The sequence below is a fragment of the Mirounga leonina genome, unplaced genomic scaffold (assembly GCF_011800145.1).
Source record: "Mirounga leonina isolate KUSES-001 unplaced genomic scaffold, KU_Mleo_1.0 Mir_82, whole genome shotgun sequence".
Lineage (NCBI taxonomy): Eukaryota > Metazoa > Chordata > Mammalia > Carnivora > Phocidae > Mirounga > Mirounga leonina.
In genome coordinates this window covers 2,121,086-2,139,143 of record NW_023270825.1, presented here as the reverse complement: position 1 = coordinate 2,139,143, position 18,058 = coordinate 2,121,086, and the positions used below count along the sequence as shown (strand labels likewise).

The window sequence follows — 18,058 nt, the reverse complement described above, 5'->3', positions numbered from 1 at the left end:
CACATCGGGCTCTCTGCTCTGCGGGAAGCCTGCTTCTCCCTCTCCCACTCTCCCTGCTTGTGTTCCTGCTCTCGCTCTGTCTCGCTCTGTCAAATAAATAAACAAAATCTTAAAAAAAAAAAAAAAAAGATTTTCAAAGGTATAACAGGTTTTGCTATGGCAGTGTTCTTAAGAAATTACTTGTCCATTGAATTGTATTTTAAAAGGTATAGGATACCTGCTATCTAATGGAATTTTTTAAGGAATTGTTTTGTATAGCACAGGTATGTTTCATGTGCCCTCTGTGTGCATAGCTCAGTGCTAGGTTCAGTGAGTTGGGTTTAAAGGAGGGGTATAGGGCGCTTGGCTGGCTCAGTCAGTAGAGCATGTGACTATTGATCATCAGGGTCATAAGTTCAAGCCCCATGTTGGGTGTTGAGCCTACTTAAAAATAAGTAAATAAGTAAGGATGAGGAAGGGTCATGGTCCTGCTCTCATCATAATTATAGGAACAAGGTGAAAGTATGCAAATTACTTAGTATTTTGTATATACATCTCAATGAAAATGTAGAGCTCTTTTTGAATAATATAACTTTTTTATTGTTATTATTTCAAGAATGAAATAGCTGTTAAGACAGCCACTTTTACCACTTTAATATCAAAATAAGTTCTAGGAAGTGGGAGGGACGAAGTTTGATGTTAACGGATTTCCTATGAAGAATTTTTTTTTTTTTTAAGATTTTATTTATTTATTTGACAGAGCAAGAGAGCACAAGCAGGGGGAGCAGTAGAGGGAGAGGGAGAGGGAGGCTCCCCGCTGAGCAGGGAGCCTCATGCGGGGCTTGATTCCAGAACCCTGGGATCATGACCTGAGCCGAAGGCAGATGCTTAACCATCTGAGCCCCCTATCAAGAATTCTTAAGGCACAAGAATAGAAGATAAAATGGAGCCACTGGAAGGAAAAGCTTATATATACCCTATTTCATCAGATCTAAGCCACATCATTTAAAAGGCGTTTTTGGTTTTACATGCTGCTAAGGAAAAAAATTCTACCAAGCGGTCATCTTATTCTTAGTGATATTAGTTAAAATGTGAAAAAATTTAATCTTAGAATCAGTGAAATACAGTGTTTGGAGAAAAATAACAAGGAATATAATAACAGGAAGAAAACCTTTCTTCACTTTTCATTTCAGCCCTTTGGGGTTAGCTAGCTAATTCTTGGCTTCAGATTCCAGCTTTTCACCAAATAACCAATCACTGCAGCTTAGAACTAGCTAACTTAAACATAGTTATTTTGTTCTTTAGTTATTAAGTTGTGCCCTGATTAGAGTTTTCTCTGCTTACTCCCAAATAACATATCTTTGATAATAGATATGAATTTCTAAAAATTTAAATTTGTATTGGATTCAGATAGTTTTTCCAGAAGAGCCAATATTTGCATTGGAATTTTAGAAAGGTTTTATTTGTGTGTTGATGGTTTACCAGCACATATGCCTTAAATTTCTTTAAATTATTTTTCCTGACAACCTGAACATACCATTTTAGAAATGACATAGTTTTATTCATCAGTGCAACAAACATGTATTACATACTGTGTTAGGCACTTTATTTGGTCTGATACTCTATATTAAAGTGTCACAAAATAGCCTGCAATATAAGAGACTAGCACCCTGTCCCCTGTTTTTTGGTAAATTTAACTTTAGAGTATGTATTACCAAAATAAAGTAGATGTGGAAAATAGTGAGTCAGTAGCTTTAGAAATGTACTTCAGTTTCATTTTAAAATGTGTATATTTCTTTTTTTTTTTTTTAAGATTTTATTTATTTATTTATTTATTTGACAGAGAGAGAGAGAGAGACAGCAAGAGAGGGAACACAGACAGGGGGAGTGGGAGAGGGAGAAGCAGGCTTCCCGTGGAGCAGGGAGCCCGATGTGGGGCTCGATCCCAGGACCCCGGGACCATGACCTGAGCCGAAGGCAGATGCTTAACAACTGAGCCACCCAGGCGCCCCTAAAATGTGTATATTTCTGATTGGTTTGATATGGTTTTGTGAATTAAAAGTAATAGAAATATGATTTCAATCTGTAACAAGGGACTGCTGTATAGCAAAGTCACAATGACCCATTGCAAATAATTCTTTAAAAAGTTCTTTTCAATTAACTATAGCATAATCCCTTCTACTACTTTCCATCTCTGGCTTCAGAATAGTAACAAAAGAAGCTTTTTCTCTGAGAAGGAGTGAACAGAAGTTTCCCAAGCAACAGAAGTCTCAAGTGAAATTGTTCTATATATCCTTAAAGCCATAATGACAAGTGAACGCACTTAAACTTGGAGAAGTAGAGTAGATCTGAGCAGTTCCTGCAGGTCGAGAATGTGAAGTAAGAACCCTTTTCCTGAGGGAAAAGCACAATCTGCTGGGAGGGCAGCTAACCAGTGTAGACACCATACAGGATAAGGACAAAGGAGATGTGAGTAGGTACACAGCCTGGACTGCTGAGTGCATGCCAGAGTTACATTGTTTGAGCACCCAGAAATATCTTTATTTTTATGGAATTCCATGCTTTTATAAAATGTGTTGTTGTAATATATGATAAAATTCCCAAAAAACATTCTTCTATTAAGGCAGCCAGTTACAAAAATCTTTAACAGGGAAAAAGTTTTTTAGTACTTACAGTTTATATGTACAGTGTATATACATACAGACGTTTGTTTCTTTTTCTCCCATATCCTTTCCCCTCCCCCAGTGAAGTTGTTCGAAGTCATTGAAACTGACAAAACGCTCTACCTAATCATGGAGTATGCAAGTGGAGGTAAGAAACTTCTATGGTTTTTCTTTCTTTCTTCCCTTTTTAGAAGAATACACAACCACACTGCCCACATGGATCATTGTTAAGGTTTCATTTAACATCCAGGGTCGTAATACAGTAGCATGAGAATCAGAAAAGCTGTCTTGGCTCTTTTGTGGCTCTTCTTGTAGTTCACTATTAGCATTATTAATGATATCCAAAACTTGGATTTTTTTTTTATTGTGGTAAAATGTACATAACATAAAATTTAGCATTTTGACCATTCTAAGTGTACAGTTCTGTGACATTAAGTACATTCACATTGTTATATAGCCATGACCACCATCCATCCCCAGAACTTTTTCATTTTCCCAAACTGAAACTCTGTCCCCATTAAACACTAACTTCCCTCTCCTCCTCCCTAGCCCCTGGTGCCCATCGGTCTACTTCCTGTCTCTGTGGATGTGACTGCTCTAGGTAGTCATATGAGTGGTATCTCACAGCACTTGTCCTTTTATGCCTACTTCACTCAGCATAATGTCTTCAAGGTTCATCCCTGTCAGAGTTTTCCTTCCTCTTTAAGGCTGAATAATATACCACTATGTATATATATGCACACCACATTTTGTTTAAGAACTTGGATTTTTAAATATATCAGTGCATTAGCTTGTTTGAAATAAAGGTGTACTGCCTATTGGATGGTTTTCTTTGTGTCATTGATGTTCATCTTTCCCAAGGCCAGAAATGGTGCTTGCAATGCATATATTTAGATTTTCCTTAAAGATTAAGGACTTGGCCTACAAGACTATATACATGTAGTCATTTTTCTGAAATGCATGTATATAACTGTTCTCTTTTACAGAGATACTCCTCTGGGGGTTGAAGTTGGGTTAGGCTTGTAGTTTTTGGACCACATGTAAGTCTCCTTGTGTGTGGAGAGCAGAAGCGTTCTGACTGGTCTTTGTGTGCCCCCTACCTCTACACCTCTAGATAGTGCCTGGCACGTGGCCAATGCTTAACAAGTAAGGATTGAAGTGCGCTTATGAAAGGACAGACTACTAGGGACATACTCCTTTAACTAGGGGCATAAGTATAGCTTCGACTGTTTTGCTCATAGTAGTTTTATTTTATCTTAGCACTTTGATCAGACAGAAGATTCAGTCACAGCCTCGTTGTAATGAATTAACTATTAAATAAAAGATTGTAAACCTGCTGTGGGCAGGAATGAGTTACAATAGGAAAACCTTTGATGCTGCTTTTTCGTACTCCTAATTCATATTAGTTGTGTGATTTAGAGTTTAAATGTGTGGTTTGAGAATTTAGGTTGGGATTTTTCACAATTGAAGAGAAGTAGGAAGAGCTGAAACTGAATTGCAGTACCAAAAATCTATATGGAGTTCTAATACTTTCTCCTCGTGTTACGGAGTTATGTTCATAACCTTTTCATTTGTGTAGCTTTCTCTCACCGGATCTCCTTTGACCCTCACAAGGACTCCGTGATGTGGCCAGGCAGTGAAGGATGGGCTTTTACCCTTGAGGAAACGGAGGCTGGGAAGTCATTGTGGTCACGCTGCCAGGCTCACAGCCCTAGCCTTCTGACAGTAGATAGGCTCTCCTAATTGGTCAGTTGGTCACGACTTTCCTTTTCCATCTATTTTAGGTGTTAGTGTCATAGAGATTGCTCTTATATAGGGGCAAAACTAATCTGAGAAGCATCCACTTTTAGTAGAAAGAGGGTGGGCTTTTGAAAACACAGACATGGGGTCAGTCCAGCCAGGGCCTCTCATTGACAGTGTGACCTGGTAAGTCAACATGTCTCTGAGCTTCTTAGTGGTGGTGCTTTTTTGGCTTGGGCTGTTTTAATCAGCTCAACAAAGCACTATCAATCTCCAGGACATCTGGGTTTTTTTGTGGTTACATTTGTCATTTGGAACAACCAGAGTCTCATTAAATTGACTACCTATTCCTCCCTAGCCTGGTATTTTTCGATTTCGTAGAATCATAGAATTTTACACTTGGAATCTTAGAAGTCATCGAAGGCAACTGCCTAATTTTTATAGATGAAACTAAAGCTCTGAAAGGTTGTTCTGTGCCAGCAGTTCTGTTGCTTGTTTAGTGGCAGGACCCCAACTAAGACCAAGGGCTCTCTGAACTGACCTGTCCAGTGTCCTCTCAACCACATGGTCGCTGACCTGGGTGGGGAGAGCCACTCTTTTCTGTCTTTTTCCTAATAAATAGCCTTTTGAGGTTTTCAGTTTAGCTACTTAATCTGAATGCTAATACATTTTTAATAAGGAAAATAAAGTGATCTGGGTTGAATTCCTGATTTATAACTTAGTGATTGTGAGTATGACTTTATGGTTCCAAAATCTCTTAAGAGGTTTATATTGCTTTTGAATTTATAAAAATTTTTTAAAATTATATTGACAGACTTAGACTTTTCTCCATGTTACTCTACAACAGCTAGTGGGTATAGCAACTAGTGGGTTTAATCCATTCGTTTTTTTAAGTCAAAACTGTTTTTCATATGATATGCACACATCTTTAGTTGTTTTCACTTTTTAACCACTTGTTTTGACATTGTATACTACTCTGCAAATAGAAAGGTCATTTGCTTAGAAAATGCTGACATTTTACTGAGCTGACATTTAACTTCATGATTCATCATAGTTAAACGAGTTGTGTAGTGTGAATTAACAATATGTAATGCGTTTTAAAAGATCATTATGCAATCAAGTGATAACTTTAAAATATTTATGCCCGTCCATTATTTAAAAATGTTTCAGCTAGGCTAAAAACTTAAAAGTTAGAGATATTAATATGTAATTCAGAATAACTTTTTCTTCAAAAGTATTTGTTATGTTCTGAAACTAAGCATTTTTTAAGTATCAAAATCTTTTAGTTGAATGTTGCCAGTAAGCTGATGGAAATATTCTTTATTTGTATGAAGTAAATGTGACTCTTTCCCAAACATATTTTATGTCTAATTTGCTCAATTAGTACCCTTTTCTGTTGATTTCAGAGGTATTGTTTCTTTATACCCAGTTGATAAGCAAGTATTTCCTGAAGTGTCACCTCTTCCCTGAGGAATTAACACTGTGTAAACTACCAAGTGGATGTCCACCAGCATGTTCTGTTGGGCATGTTCTCTTGGCTTGACCTTCCCACTGAGTCCCGAACCTCCCCGCTTCTTACCACCACTGCCACTTCCCGCTCAAGGCCCAGCCTCCCTCATTCTTGCCCTGATTATTGCGCTACTCCCTCATGTTTCTGTCCCTTCCGCAACCCTGACCTCCTCCCCCTCTGGCAGCCAGAGTGACCCTTTTAAGAGGTCAGTCATTTCATAGCCTCCTCTGCTTCTCCTCACTCAGAGCAAAGCCTGCGGGACTCTTCATGGCCTTACCCCTCCTTCCCATCTCCCATGCCCGTCCACTAATTTCCCTTTTCCTTGTTCACACTTCTTTGGCTACATAGCCTCCTTGCTCTTTGCTATTTGCTCTGCCTAGACTCTTTTTCCCAGATAATGACAGTGTCCTCTCCCTCACAGTAGTCCCCAAAGCACTTGCACATGCAGACACACTTCCTGTTTCTTCCCCTGTGTCTGCTCCACTGTCCTTGTCAGCTGACATACTATTTGCTTTTTTGTTGATTGCCTGTCTCTCCCTACCAGAATGTAAATTCTCCATGAGGAAAAGGACTTCACTTGGTTCACTGCTGTATTTCCCCAGAGCCTAGAACAGTGCCTGGCAGTTAGTAGGCACTCAATAATATTTGTTGAATTAATTAATTAATATATTCAGGAACTGCTTTTTTCGTAATCCTATAGTGAAGATGTTATCCTCTTTTAACACATATCACTTTCCCATTTTAACTTTCAGTTTTTATTAAAGCACATTGAAAACATAACCCTTAAAATCAAAGTTTTATAAACATAGGAAATTTTAATGATTTTTCTCTAGCTTAAAGATTTTATCAAAGAACTTTTGCCTATAGTTAAACTTAAGGCTAGCTTAGTTCAAAATCTACGTTTCTGTTATCTTCATGGCTGTATTTAAAAATAAAAATTAGAGCATTCCTAAAAGTGAAACATCATCAATTTGTGGGAAAATTAATGCTCAGAAGTAGGACTTCTTACTTTTATTTCTCTCGATTATAGGTGAAGTGTTTGACTATTTGGTCGCACATGGAAGAATGAAGGAAAAAGAAGCAAGAGCTAAATTTAGACAGGTATGAATTAATGCACCTTTATTAATTTAATAAAGTTATCTTGCTTATTAAACCCTGAAGCAAACAGTGTTTGCCTCTCTAAATGGTTATAAGGCCCATTGGAGGGAGCAGGGAGGGAGGGGTTAGCCATTCAGTTCAACAAAAATTTATTAAGTATCTTTCATGCCTAAGGCACTGTGCAAGAAGCAACATGGTTCTATTTCTAGCTTTATCAAGATTTTCACCTCATTCTTAACCTTAGTTTTTGACAGTTTAGCCTCAAAAATCTAGAGTCTTTCAAAACACCTATGATTGCATTAATTAAAACCATTTCCCAGTTTTTAGCAAGAAGAGTGTCACAATCTCAGAATTCATTATTAGTTTTGTCTTACATAAGCCAGATGTAGGCTTAAATTTAACTTAAAAACTTAAATACTAATGGTACTTTGAATTAAAACCTATTAAATGACAAATTTTGAGACTAATCTTTGGCTATTATTTAATTTCTCATATCCTCAACTTTTCTACCTACAAAAATTGGAAGTTATATTTGATGATTAATTTTGAAGTGCTTTCCAGTTCTGATATTTTATTCTGTGATCTACGGAGGGAAGCTCAAATTTCTCTTTATGACAAAACAAAGTTGGTTTGGCCCCTTTCCATAACTATACTCTGCATTTTTATAAATTGACCACTTAAAAGCCAAGAGGTTTTTTTTTTGCCTCACAAACCTTAAATTCCTTCCCACTAAGTTGAATCTGTCTGACTCGCAAACATTTATGTGAATATGGTTTGTTGACTGTGAAGAATAGACGAGTGAGTGCCGCCAGCAACAGCAGGTTTGAGCCTGACCCTCTCCAGGGAAGCAACTAGTGCTTAACCCTGTGACTGCTCCTCACTTTTTCCGTCTCCACACATCCCCCTGGCAGGGTCTCACTTGTCAGAGGGACTCGGACATTTACTAACCTACATGTTGAGGCAATCGCTCAGGCTTTTATTTTAAATTTCCTGCAGAGGGGCGCCTCGGTGGCTCAGTCGGTTAAGCATTTGCCTTCAGCTCAGGTCATGATCCCGGGGTCCTGGGACAGAGCCGCAAGTTAGGCTCCCCCTCCTCAGCAGGAAGTCTGTTTCTCCTCGCTCTGCCTCTCCACCTCACTTGTGCTAGCTCCTTCTCTTTCTCTCTCTCTCAAATAAATAAATAACCTTTAAAGAAAAAATAAATAAATTTCCTGCAGAAAATCTCAAGTCTTTATCTGAGGAACCCATTAGTTGGTCAAGGAAAGATAATTTATGTGCTTTTATAACTAATGACTTAATTTACACTCTTACAATTTAATGTAATCCTTTCTTCTTGCCATAGTATTTCCTTAAGATCCCTCATTTAAACCTGGAAGGATCAATCAGGATATTGGTGTTTACACTTTGCTCTGTTGCTAATTGCCAGGCTTTCCAAAAGTTTATAAGCCATTCTTACATTGACTAAATAAGAAGTTTCCTTCTTTGTGGCAAAGAGGAAGGTATGCCATACACAAGGTACACTCCACATGAAAATGTTAACTGTCAGAAACAGGCCCTTCTTTCCACATCCATCAGCAGATGGTTTCTCCTTCCCACCTCCTTGGCCATTCTCATCCTAAGGACCGCTTGTGTGGTTTTAAGCGTTTGAATGAGCTCTATTCTTTTCAAAGAGAGAGAATAGAATCCTGGCTCCATCATCTTTCCTCACCTCTTTCTTGGTGGGTTGGTAATGTTGCTGCCTCTGCTCTTTCCTGTCTGACTGGAGGTAAATTAGGTTTGCGTTCATATTTCAATCTGGGAAACATCCAGATTCTTAACTTTTTTAAAGAAATAACTGCTTCTAGCTTAAAGGCATGCAAAAAAACCCAGTGATTGATTGATTGATTGATTGATTGATTGATTGATTTTTAAAGATTTTTTTTATTATTATTTGACAGAGACAGCAAGAAAGGGAACACAAGCAGAGGGAGTGGGAGAGGGAGAAGCAGGCTTCCCACTGAGCAGGGAGCCCGATGCGGGGCTTGATCCCAGGACTCTGGGATCATGACCTGAGCCGAAGGCAGACACCCAGTGACTAAGCCACCCAGGCGCCCCAAAAACCCAGTGATTTAAAGTTGAATGTTTTCAGGTTATTGTGGCTTTAAAAGGTTAACTGAGTTGTTTGGAGGTAAAAGGAGAACTTCTTTGATCTCTCTGAGAAAGGGTAGGAAATTGTCAAATGTTACTCAGAGGCAGAATTTGAAAATAACCTGTAGGAGAAATCTCAGTATTGGGGGGGGCGGTGAAAAGAGGGACAGTCGGATCAGGCAGAAGTAAGGTCAGTGGTACCCACATCTTAGGCAGTGTACCTGTTTGTTTTGGGAAAACAAAGTTACTGACTTCCCAGCTTTCATGCAGAGTAGCACAGCATAAATGATCATCCAAGGTAACAGGTGTTCTAAACCATATTTTGGCATTGGAATTTTTATATTTTTTGTTGATTATAAGTGGATCTGGGGGCACCTGGGTGGCTCAGTCGTTAAGCATCTGCCCTCGGGGGCACCTGGGTGGCTCAGTCGTTAAGCGACTGCCTTCGGCTCAGGTCATGATCCTGGAGTCCCGGGATCGAGTCCCGCATCGGGCTCCCTGCTCGGCGGGGAGTCTGCTTCTCCCTCTCCCACTCCCCGTTTGTGTTCCCTCTCTCGCTGTGTCTTTCTCTGTCAAATAAATAAATAAAATCTTTAAAAAAAAAAAAAGCATCTGCCCTCGGCTCAGGTCATGATGGATCGAGCCCCACATCGGGCTCCCTGCTTGGCGGGAAGCCTGCTTCTCCCTCTCCCTCTCCCACTCCCCCTGCTTATGTTCCCTCTCAATGTCTCTCTGTCAAATAAATAAATAAAATCTTAAAAAAAAAAAAAAAGTGGGTCTGATCTTGTGAATATTCACTTTATAAAGTATGTAGCTGCTTAGTGAAGCCCTGATTTTGGCATCACCCCACCCTAACCCCAGTCCAGCTTCTCCTTGCTCCTTGTTCTGAACCAAAATGCCAACTGATAAAACAGCCTGGGGTGCCCAGCTGGCTTAGTCAGTAGAGCGTGCAACTCTTGATTTCAAGGTCGTGAGTTCAAGCCCCACACTGGGCGTGGAGCCTACTTAAAAACAAAAGAAGCATTCTCTGAGTGTTTATGTCCAGTGTAGGTGGGTGTGTGGGGCTTACAATTAAAAGCTGATGATGATCTGGATAAACAAGAAAGATTTTATTTATTTATTTGGCAGAGAGAGACAGTGAGAGAGGGAACACAAGCAGGGGGAGTGGGAGAGGGAGAAGCAGGCTTCCCGCCAAGCAGGAAGCCCAGTGCGGGGCTCGATCCCAGGACCCTGGGACCATGACCTGAGCCGAAGGCAGAGGCTTAACCAACTGAGCCACCCAGGCGCCCCAACAAGGAGTATTTTCATTAGAACCCCAGTTTTGCATATATGTGGTCATGTGTAGTTACACCAGCATAACGCCAACAAAAAGATTAGAAGCAGATACACTAAAACAACAAGAGATGTTATCAAGCATGTGCTTATATGTACCTTTCTGTATTTCCTAAAATTCCTATAATAGGCATATAAAACTTTTATTGATTAGAAAAGGAGGCTTCTGGGGGTGCCTGGGTGGCTCAGTTGGTTAAGTATCTGCCTTCACTTAAGCTCAGGTCATGATCCCAGGGTTCTGGGATCAAACCCCGTATTGGGCTCCCTGCTCAGTTGGGAGCCTGCTTGTCCCTCTCCCTCTGCTGCTCCCGCACCCCCCCCCCAACTTGTGTGCTCTTTCTCTCTATATATATAAAACCTTTAAAAACAGAGAGAGAGAGAGAGAGAAGAAGAAGAAAGAAAAGGAGGCTTCTTAAAAAATTACAAGTAAGAGGCGCCTGGGTGGCTCATTCGGTTAAGCGTCTGCCTTTGCCTCAGGTCAAGATCCTGGGGTCCGTGGATCGAGCCCTGCATCCGGCTCCCTGCTCAGTGGGAGTCTGCTTCACCCTCTGCCTGTTGCTCTCCCTGCTTGTGTTCTCTCTCTCTCTCTCTCTCTATCAAATAAATTTTTTTAAAAATCTTTAAAAAAAAATTACACGTGTGAAATTTCAGCAAAATAGTTGTTTAATCAACAGTACTAATCACAGGAGTGATCCAAAGTTGACTAAATAAAGGCATACCATTTGCTGAGAGTAGAAGGAGACCCTTATGGATCGAGCACAGAGTAGCTTACCTAGTTTGTAGTTCACATATATTATAACATTTACTCTTCCATTTTAAGGAAGAGGAAACCGATCCTCAGAAAGGTAAGTTTTGCTGTCTTTGAACCCACATCAGCTAAAAAGAAGAGAGTGTTGTAAGGAGCAGTCCTGACTGGGAAGAGAAGTAGTTAACAGAGGAGACCCAACCTGGATGAATTTGTGGCCATGGATAGTCTGTAACTGCCAGTTTAGTTTCGAGTTAATTACATGGAAATTATATGGAAAGCTTGCACCAGAGCCATCTGATCCTGGGTCTGGGGGCAGCTAGGGTCTTCCAGATCCTGGTGATTTGTTGGGCCCTGGCACCATATTCACAGATAACCAGAATGTCAGGGGGTAGGCCCAAGAGGAGACTTTCCAGTGAAAACGAGAGCGAGCAGGAAGAACATGCTCACCTATCTCTTCTTGCCCTCACCCCTGAATGCACAAGAAAATTATTTTTAGAGATCCACACAGACAGTCAGGTGCTCACTGAGTATTTTGCATGTGTGAACATTAATGAGATTTTCATCTTAATGATGGTGATTGGGGCACCTGGGTGGCTCAGTTGGTTAAGCGACTGCCTTCGGCTCAGGTCATGATCCTGGAGTCCCGGGATCGAGTCCCGCATCGGGCTCCCTGCTCGGCAGGGAGTCTGCTTCTCCCTCTGACCCTCCTCCCTCTCATGCTCTCTGTCTCTCATTCTCTCTCTCTCAAATAAATAAATAAAATCTTAAAAAAAAAAAGTTTAATGATGGTGATTAACCTGTGTCTCTCCTGTGCAGATCGTATCTGCAGTCCAGTACTGCCACCAAAAACGGATTGTTCACAGAGACCTCAAGGTGAGTTGCAGGGCCCTTAGTCTGTGAGTGTATGCTCTGCCTGTATGTGCTCAGTTCTACTGGTGGTCACAGATTAGATTGCCTTATTAAATAAGAAAAGGTAAATCCTATAATAATTGATTCTTTTAGTCAGGTTTTGGTATTAATGAAATATGAAGTTTATTAAAAGTATCTTACATTTCAGTTAAGGTAGCTCATAATTGGTCTCTGTGGAAATATTATCACACTACCAAAGAGGTGGGGCCTCCCAAAAGCTATGCTGTCACCTAGACGGTGCCCTCAGTGCCACCTGGCCACCTCTTCTGTGTCTCTGGTCAGTGTGGTGCTGCCCGGAGACCTACTTACTGCCCACTGCTTCACTTCTGGCCCACTCTTGGCATGGGATAAGGTTTTCTGTTTCCCAGAGAACGTAGAAATGCCAGGCAGAAATGTCCAGTTCCCCAGCAAGCCTGCAAAGTAAGCTGCGCCCGTGCCCACCCTTCACCTCTCAGAATACTCCTCTTGTTGCAGGCAGTAGGGCGGCTCTGCTCACCCTGCCTCTGGGTTCTGGGCCCTCTCTACCTCCCGGCTTCTCACCAGCAGCATTTACAAAAACATGCTGAAGTCTGCACTGTCTTTTACCAAAAAAAACCTCTCCACCCCAAGTCCCCTTCCAGATACACTAGTTTTCTCTCTCTACTTTCACAACCGCATCTCCCTAAACATCGTCTAGATTTGTTGGTCCTCGCTTCCTCCCCTTCCGCATGCCATTATCATCAACTACTTGCTCCTCTCCACATCCACCCATGCTGCTTACACATCCACTCTAGTTGCTGCAGTGGCCACCTGTATGCTGATGACCCCAGATCCATGCCTGCGGCCAGAGCTGACAGATGGGCGACAGCTAAGCCCTACTTCTGTCCCTTGGGTTCAGCAGGTTCATAGCCTACCTTCTTCCTTCCTGAACGGGAATGTTCATTTCTCATTCTGATGCCTCATGTCCCTCGGTGCCTCAGTCTCCTTTGCTCTACCATCCACTCAGTCCCCAGGTCCTTTTGCTACTGTTTCCTAAACCTTTTTTGAGCATGCTGTTTCCTGTCTCTGGGGCCACTGTCTTCACCCAGACTGCCAGCATCTCGTACACCAGTTTTTTGTTGGTCTTCCTTGCTTCCAATCTTGCCTCTCCCTCCCTTGTCTATTTTACACCCTGCAACCAGAATGGTCTTTTAAAAATACAAATAATGGCGCCTGGGTGGCTCATTTGGTTAAGCGACTGCCTTCGGCTCACGTCATGATCCTGGAGTCCCAGGATCGAGTCCCGCATCGGGCTCCCTGCTCAGCAGGGAGTCTGCTTCTCCCTCTCCCGCTCCCCCCTCTTGTGCTCTCTCTCTCTCACTCTCTCTCTCAAATAAATAAATAAAATCTTTTTAAAAAATACAAATACAAATAAGATTGTCGTTTTCCTGCTTGAGTTAATGGCTTCCCATTGCCCTTAGGTGGAAAACTTGAACTTCCTACCAGTCACTCAACTGGCCCTTTGTGATTCGGCCATGGCCATGTCCCCTGCACCTCTTTTCCACACACTGTCTTTCAGTTTCTTGAGTGTAAAGCATGTTCTCTCTTTCCTTCTGGGTTTTCAGACTGTTTATATTCTGCCTCCCACCTCACACCCACTACTATTACCTAAGCCTCCAGGCAGCGGCTCTGATTTCATCCCCCTCTAGGAAGCCTTCCTGCACCTGTTAGTGCTGGGCCCACAGCTCCCCACACATCCTCAGTTACAGCACTGAGGTCAGAGTGCAGCTGCTTGGTCTTCTGCCTTTCCCCCTCTAACCTGTGAGCTCCTTGAGGGCCAGACTCGGTCTATCTTGTTCATCATATGTTCAGACACAAATATAATGCCGGGTGTGTCATCGGCATGTGGTAGATGTTTACTGAAATAAATGAAGATGACTGTGATCTGTATCTTGAATGAGGTCCAGGGCTCTCCCCTCCCCAGTAATAGCCATTGCACAGCTCTTCAGCCGTTTTTATAAAACGTGGCTGGCCGCTTAAAGCAAGTGTTCATTTTTTTAAAAGCCACTTATTATTAATTGAGAAAGCTATTTAAATAATTTTTTTTTAATCATGGGGCATTTGTTGTTTAAAATATTGCCAGAGTTAATCTATACCTTGTATCTGTTACTGGTTATTAATGTTAAAAAATTAAAAATCTTGGGGCGCCTGGCTGGCTCAGTCATAAGAACATCTGATTCTTGATCCCAGGAGTTCCAGCTCCACATTGGGTATAGTGATTACTTAAAAATAAAACTAAAATAATAAGTATAATAAAATATAAATAATAAACATAATAAAAAATAAAATTAGAAATTCTAATTTATCTTCTGTTTTTATGTTTTTCCTCTAGAAAGAATGTTTCCTTATTTTTTTCATTAGGTTATGTTAACTTTATATCATTAAAAAAAGCTTTTATGAAATGCCTAATTCTATCACAGTTCTAATTCTATTTTGGTTAAATTTCATTTTTGTCTTGATGTTTTCCCTCTAGGCCGAAAATCTATTGTTAGATGCTGATATGAACATTAAAATAGCTGACTTTGGTTTTAGCAATGAATTTACTGTTGGCAGTAAACTGGATACGTTTTGTGGCAGTCCTCCATATGCAGCCCCAGAGCTCTTCCAGGGCAAGAAATACGACGGGCCGGAAGTGGACGTGTGGAGCCTTGGCGTAATTCTCTACACTCTAGTCAGCGGGTCACTCCCCTTTGATGGACAGAACCTAAAGGTATAAGAACCAGTTGTTATCCACCCTCTTCAGAATGCTAAACATTTTATTAAATGATGAGGGTTAATATTTTAATGATCTGTCAGTATCATGGGGTCTCAGTGGGTTCTTTTTTAACCTAAAATTTGACTCAACTAGTTTTCTTTCCTCCCTGCCCCCCCAAAGGAACTGAGAGAAAGAGTATTAAGAGGGAAATACAGAATCCCTTTCTACATGTCCACAGACTGTGAAAACCTTCTCAAACGTTTCCTGGTGCTAAATCCAATAAAACGAGGCACTCTAGAGGTAATCGCATAAGTGCAAAATAAGTAATGACTTTGGAGAGTCTTTACAGTATTTTTAGAACTTTGCTTGGTTTGTATGACATATTGAATACTCTCCTGGGGCTTTTTAAGCAGGAATTGAGACATTGACTTTTTTAAAAGTTATCCTCTGAGATATAATCCTTGAAATGTTGAAAATAAATTTTTCTAAATATTGTGGTTATCAGCATGTTTTATTTTATGCTGCTAATGAATAGTTCACCTTTCAGCAAATCATGAAGGACAGATGGATCAATGCAGGGCATGAAGAAGATGAACTTAAACCATTTGTTGAACCCGAACTAGACATCTCAGACCAGAAAAGAATAGGTAATTTACTCTGTGCCTGCGTCCTTGTGTGTGTGCAAGTAACATACTTCTGTTTTGACTCCTATGGATATGCCTAAAATGGGAATAATAGGAAGTTAAACATAAGTTACATGAGTCAGCTTATCTGTTTTGTCGTATTTAGGAACTTACCTGTAGTTTCCTAGAATGGGAACTTAGAAATAAGCCAACTGCCCATTTATGTTAGAAAATCTATGATGTTTTCGGTCAAATAATGGAAATTATTTTATCCTGTAACACAGTGATTTTGTATCCAGACAAAACACATAAACTATATTATGTCCTTCTTTTAGATATTATGGTGGGAATGGGATATTCACAAGAAGAAATTCAAGAATCTCTTAGTAAAATGAAATATGATGAGATCACAGCTACATATTTGCTATTGGGGAGAAAATCTTCAGAGGTAAGAGTAATCAGAAAGAGCGAATATGACTTTTAGGTAAATGATGAGTTTAGTAAGCTCTTTCCTTAATATATATAACATTTGATGTATCATTTTTAAACTTACCTGCAAATGACAGATCTAACTGCTATGACCATTATTAATTTTAATTTTGAGGTAGTAACCTTAACGGTGGGTATTGTCACAAACTTGAATGTCATAAGTTAACCTATAGTCATTAATAGTTTAGAAATGATGTAAAGTATGAGATGAAGTGAACAGAGAGCATTTTAAATTATATGAAAAAGCCTAGAAAGAAAATCATAAATACCTATCCTTTCTTGAGCTTTTTTATCAGTCAGAAAATATTTTTGCCCAAATTGAAGGTTGTCACTTTTGTGCATTGTGATTCTTCGTCCGTAAATGAACTGTTTGTGAGAGGTTTGTGTGTTAGGAGAAGTTCAGTTTCCTAACATGTCCTTTGGGTCCGTGTTGTGGTTTGCTCTGTTCTTCTCATTTCCTCGTAGCTGGATGCTAGTGACTCCAGTTCTAGCAGCAATCTTTCACTTGCTAAGGTTAGGCCAAGCAGTGACCTCAACAGTGGGACTGGCCAGTCTCCTCACCACAAGGTGCAGAGAAGTGTTTCTTCCAGCCAGAAGCAGAGGCGGTACAGCGACCATGGTAAGTTTGAGATCGTTGCAGTGTGTCCTCCTGCAGTCTCCCCTTACACAAGAGACCTCGTAACATTGGGAAGCTCAAGGCCTACTGGGACGGGAAATTGACTTGGTTTATTTTCAGGGCATTTCCTTCCTACCAGTCCTCGTGATGGCGTGATCATCTCAAGGCTCTGATCTCTCTGGTACACTCACTCCTCTGGGACTCCGGCTTCAATCTCTGGTTCTCTGTTCGCTCTCTTCCCCATCTCTGCATTGGATTTACTTTCCTGAGCGTTGTCCAGCACTTTTGCAGTGCTGAAAATGTTCTAGATCTGTGCTGTCCCATAGAGTAGTCACTGGCCACATGTGGCTGTTGAGCACTTGAACTGGGGAGATGGTTTTCAGTTTTGATTAAGCCAAATTTATGTAGCTACATGTGGACAGCCGTGGAGAATGTATAGTACCCCAGTTTGCCTCAGTTGGTTTAAATTTTTGACTTGGGTCATTCTCAGCCGCACACTCTAGCTGTTGATGTGTCTTAACACCCTCACTCTTAAAATATTCACCATAGATGTGAATCTTTTATGAGCCTTTGGACCCTAAAAGATATGGTTACCAAACTTAACGATTATTCTGCCTTCCAGGCAGCCCCGTGTGTGGGGATCCAGAGACTCTACCCCGCGCGCGCACACGTGTGTGTGTATGTGTGTGCACAAGCATGCACACGTGCTTATTTCACCTGTAACCTGTGAATGTGCACATGGCATTTGTAAACCTAGTGTTGATCTGGGTCTCTTGTCTCTTTGGTCATGTTCAGGTTAGTTGTTACGGAGGGGTTTTCAGTGCCTCTGGACAACAGGGCATTTAGCAAAATGCCTACAGATTGCTCTAAACCATCTAGTTTAAAGGGAATTATTCCTAAATTCTTGGTTGGAGGGGGAACTGGTTTTTGTTTTGGGTTTTTTGTTTTGTTTTTTAGTTTTCTCTTATCTCTAGTGACTATCTTAATAAGTTAATTCTTCCCTAAGCACATATATTCCATTTGGATTGGTAATGCCTTTTTTCTCCAGCTCAGAAAATTTTAGAGCGGAAAAGAGCTTTAGCCATGGTGTCATACACTCACCTAACCCCCATTTTATCAATAAGGATAAAGGCCAAGAGAGCTCACTAAGTCTCCCAAGGTTGCAGAGAAGTGGGAACACCTGTGAGAGAACCCCCGGACTTCTGGCCCCGGGTCCTGTGGCTCTGTCCACTAACCCACTGACCGATTACCTCATGGAGTAGTATTTTTATAATAATAATGATCCTTCCTTCTTGGAGCCTCTAATATTAAAAAGTGCATAAAAGAGGGGCACCTGGGGCGCCTGGGTGGCTCAGTTGGTTGAGCAACTGCCTTCGGCTCAGGTCATGATCCTGGAGTCCCTGGATCGAGTCCCGCATCGGGCTTCCTGCTCGGCAGGGAGTCTGCTTCGTCCTCTGACCCTATCCCCTCTCAGGTGTTCTCTCTCTCTCATTCTCTCTCTCTCAAATAAA

General features: G+C 40.9%; 1 protein-coding gene across 6 annotated transcripts in view; it reads left to right on the top strand.

The window, feature by feature from the left end:
* Positions 1–18,058, top strand: part of MARK3 (microtubule affinity regulating kinase 3) — a 120,596-nt gene that overhangs the window by 79,315 nt on the left and 23,223 nt on the right. For 4 of the 6 annotated variants that reach the window (XM_034992664.1, XM_034992665.1, XM_034992662.1 and 1 more), the window contains 8 exons: positions 2,725–2,790; positions 6,923–6,993; positions 12,014–12,070; positions 14,598–14,834; positions 15,000–15,119; positions 15,367–15,466; positions 15,778–15,890; positions 16,397–16,550. In XM_034992664.1, coding sequence (XP_034848555.1) covers positions 2,725–2,790; positions 6,923–6,993; positions 12,014–12,070; positions 14,598–14,834; positions 15,000–15,119; positions 15,367–15,466; positions 15,778–15,890; positions 16,397–16,550 — 918 coding nt within the window. The remainder of the gene's footprint in view (positions 1–2,724; positions 2,791–6,922; positions 6,994–12,013; positions 12,071–14,597; positions 14,835–14,999; positions 15,120–15,366; positions 15,467–15,777; positions 15,891–16,396; positions 16,551–18,058) is intronic. The other 2 variants (XM_034992666.1, XM_034992663.1) reach the window with 1 other exon arrangement.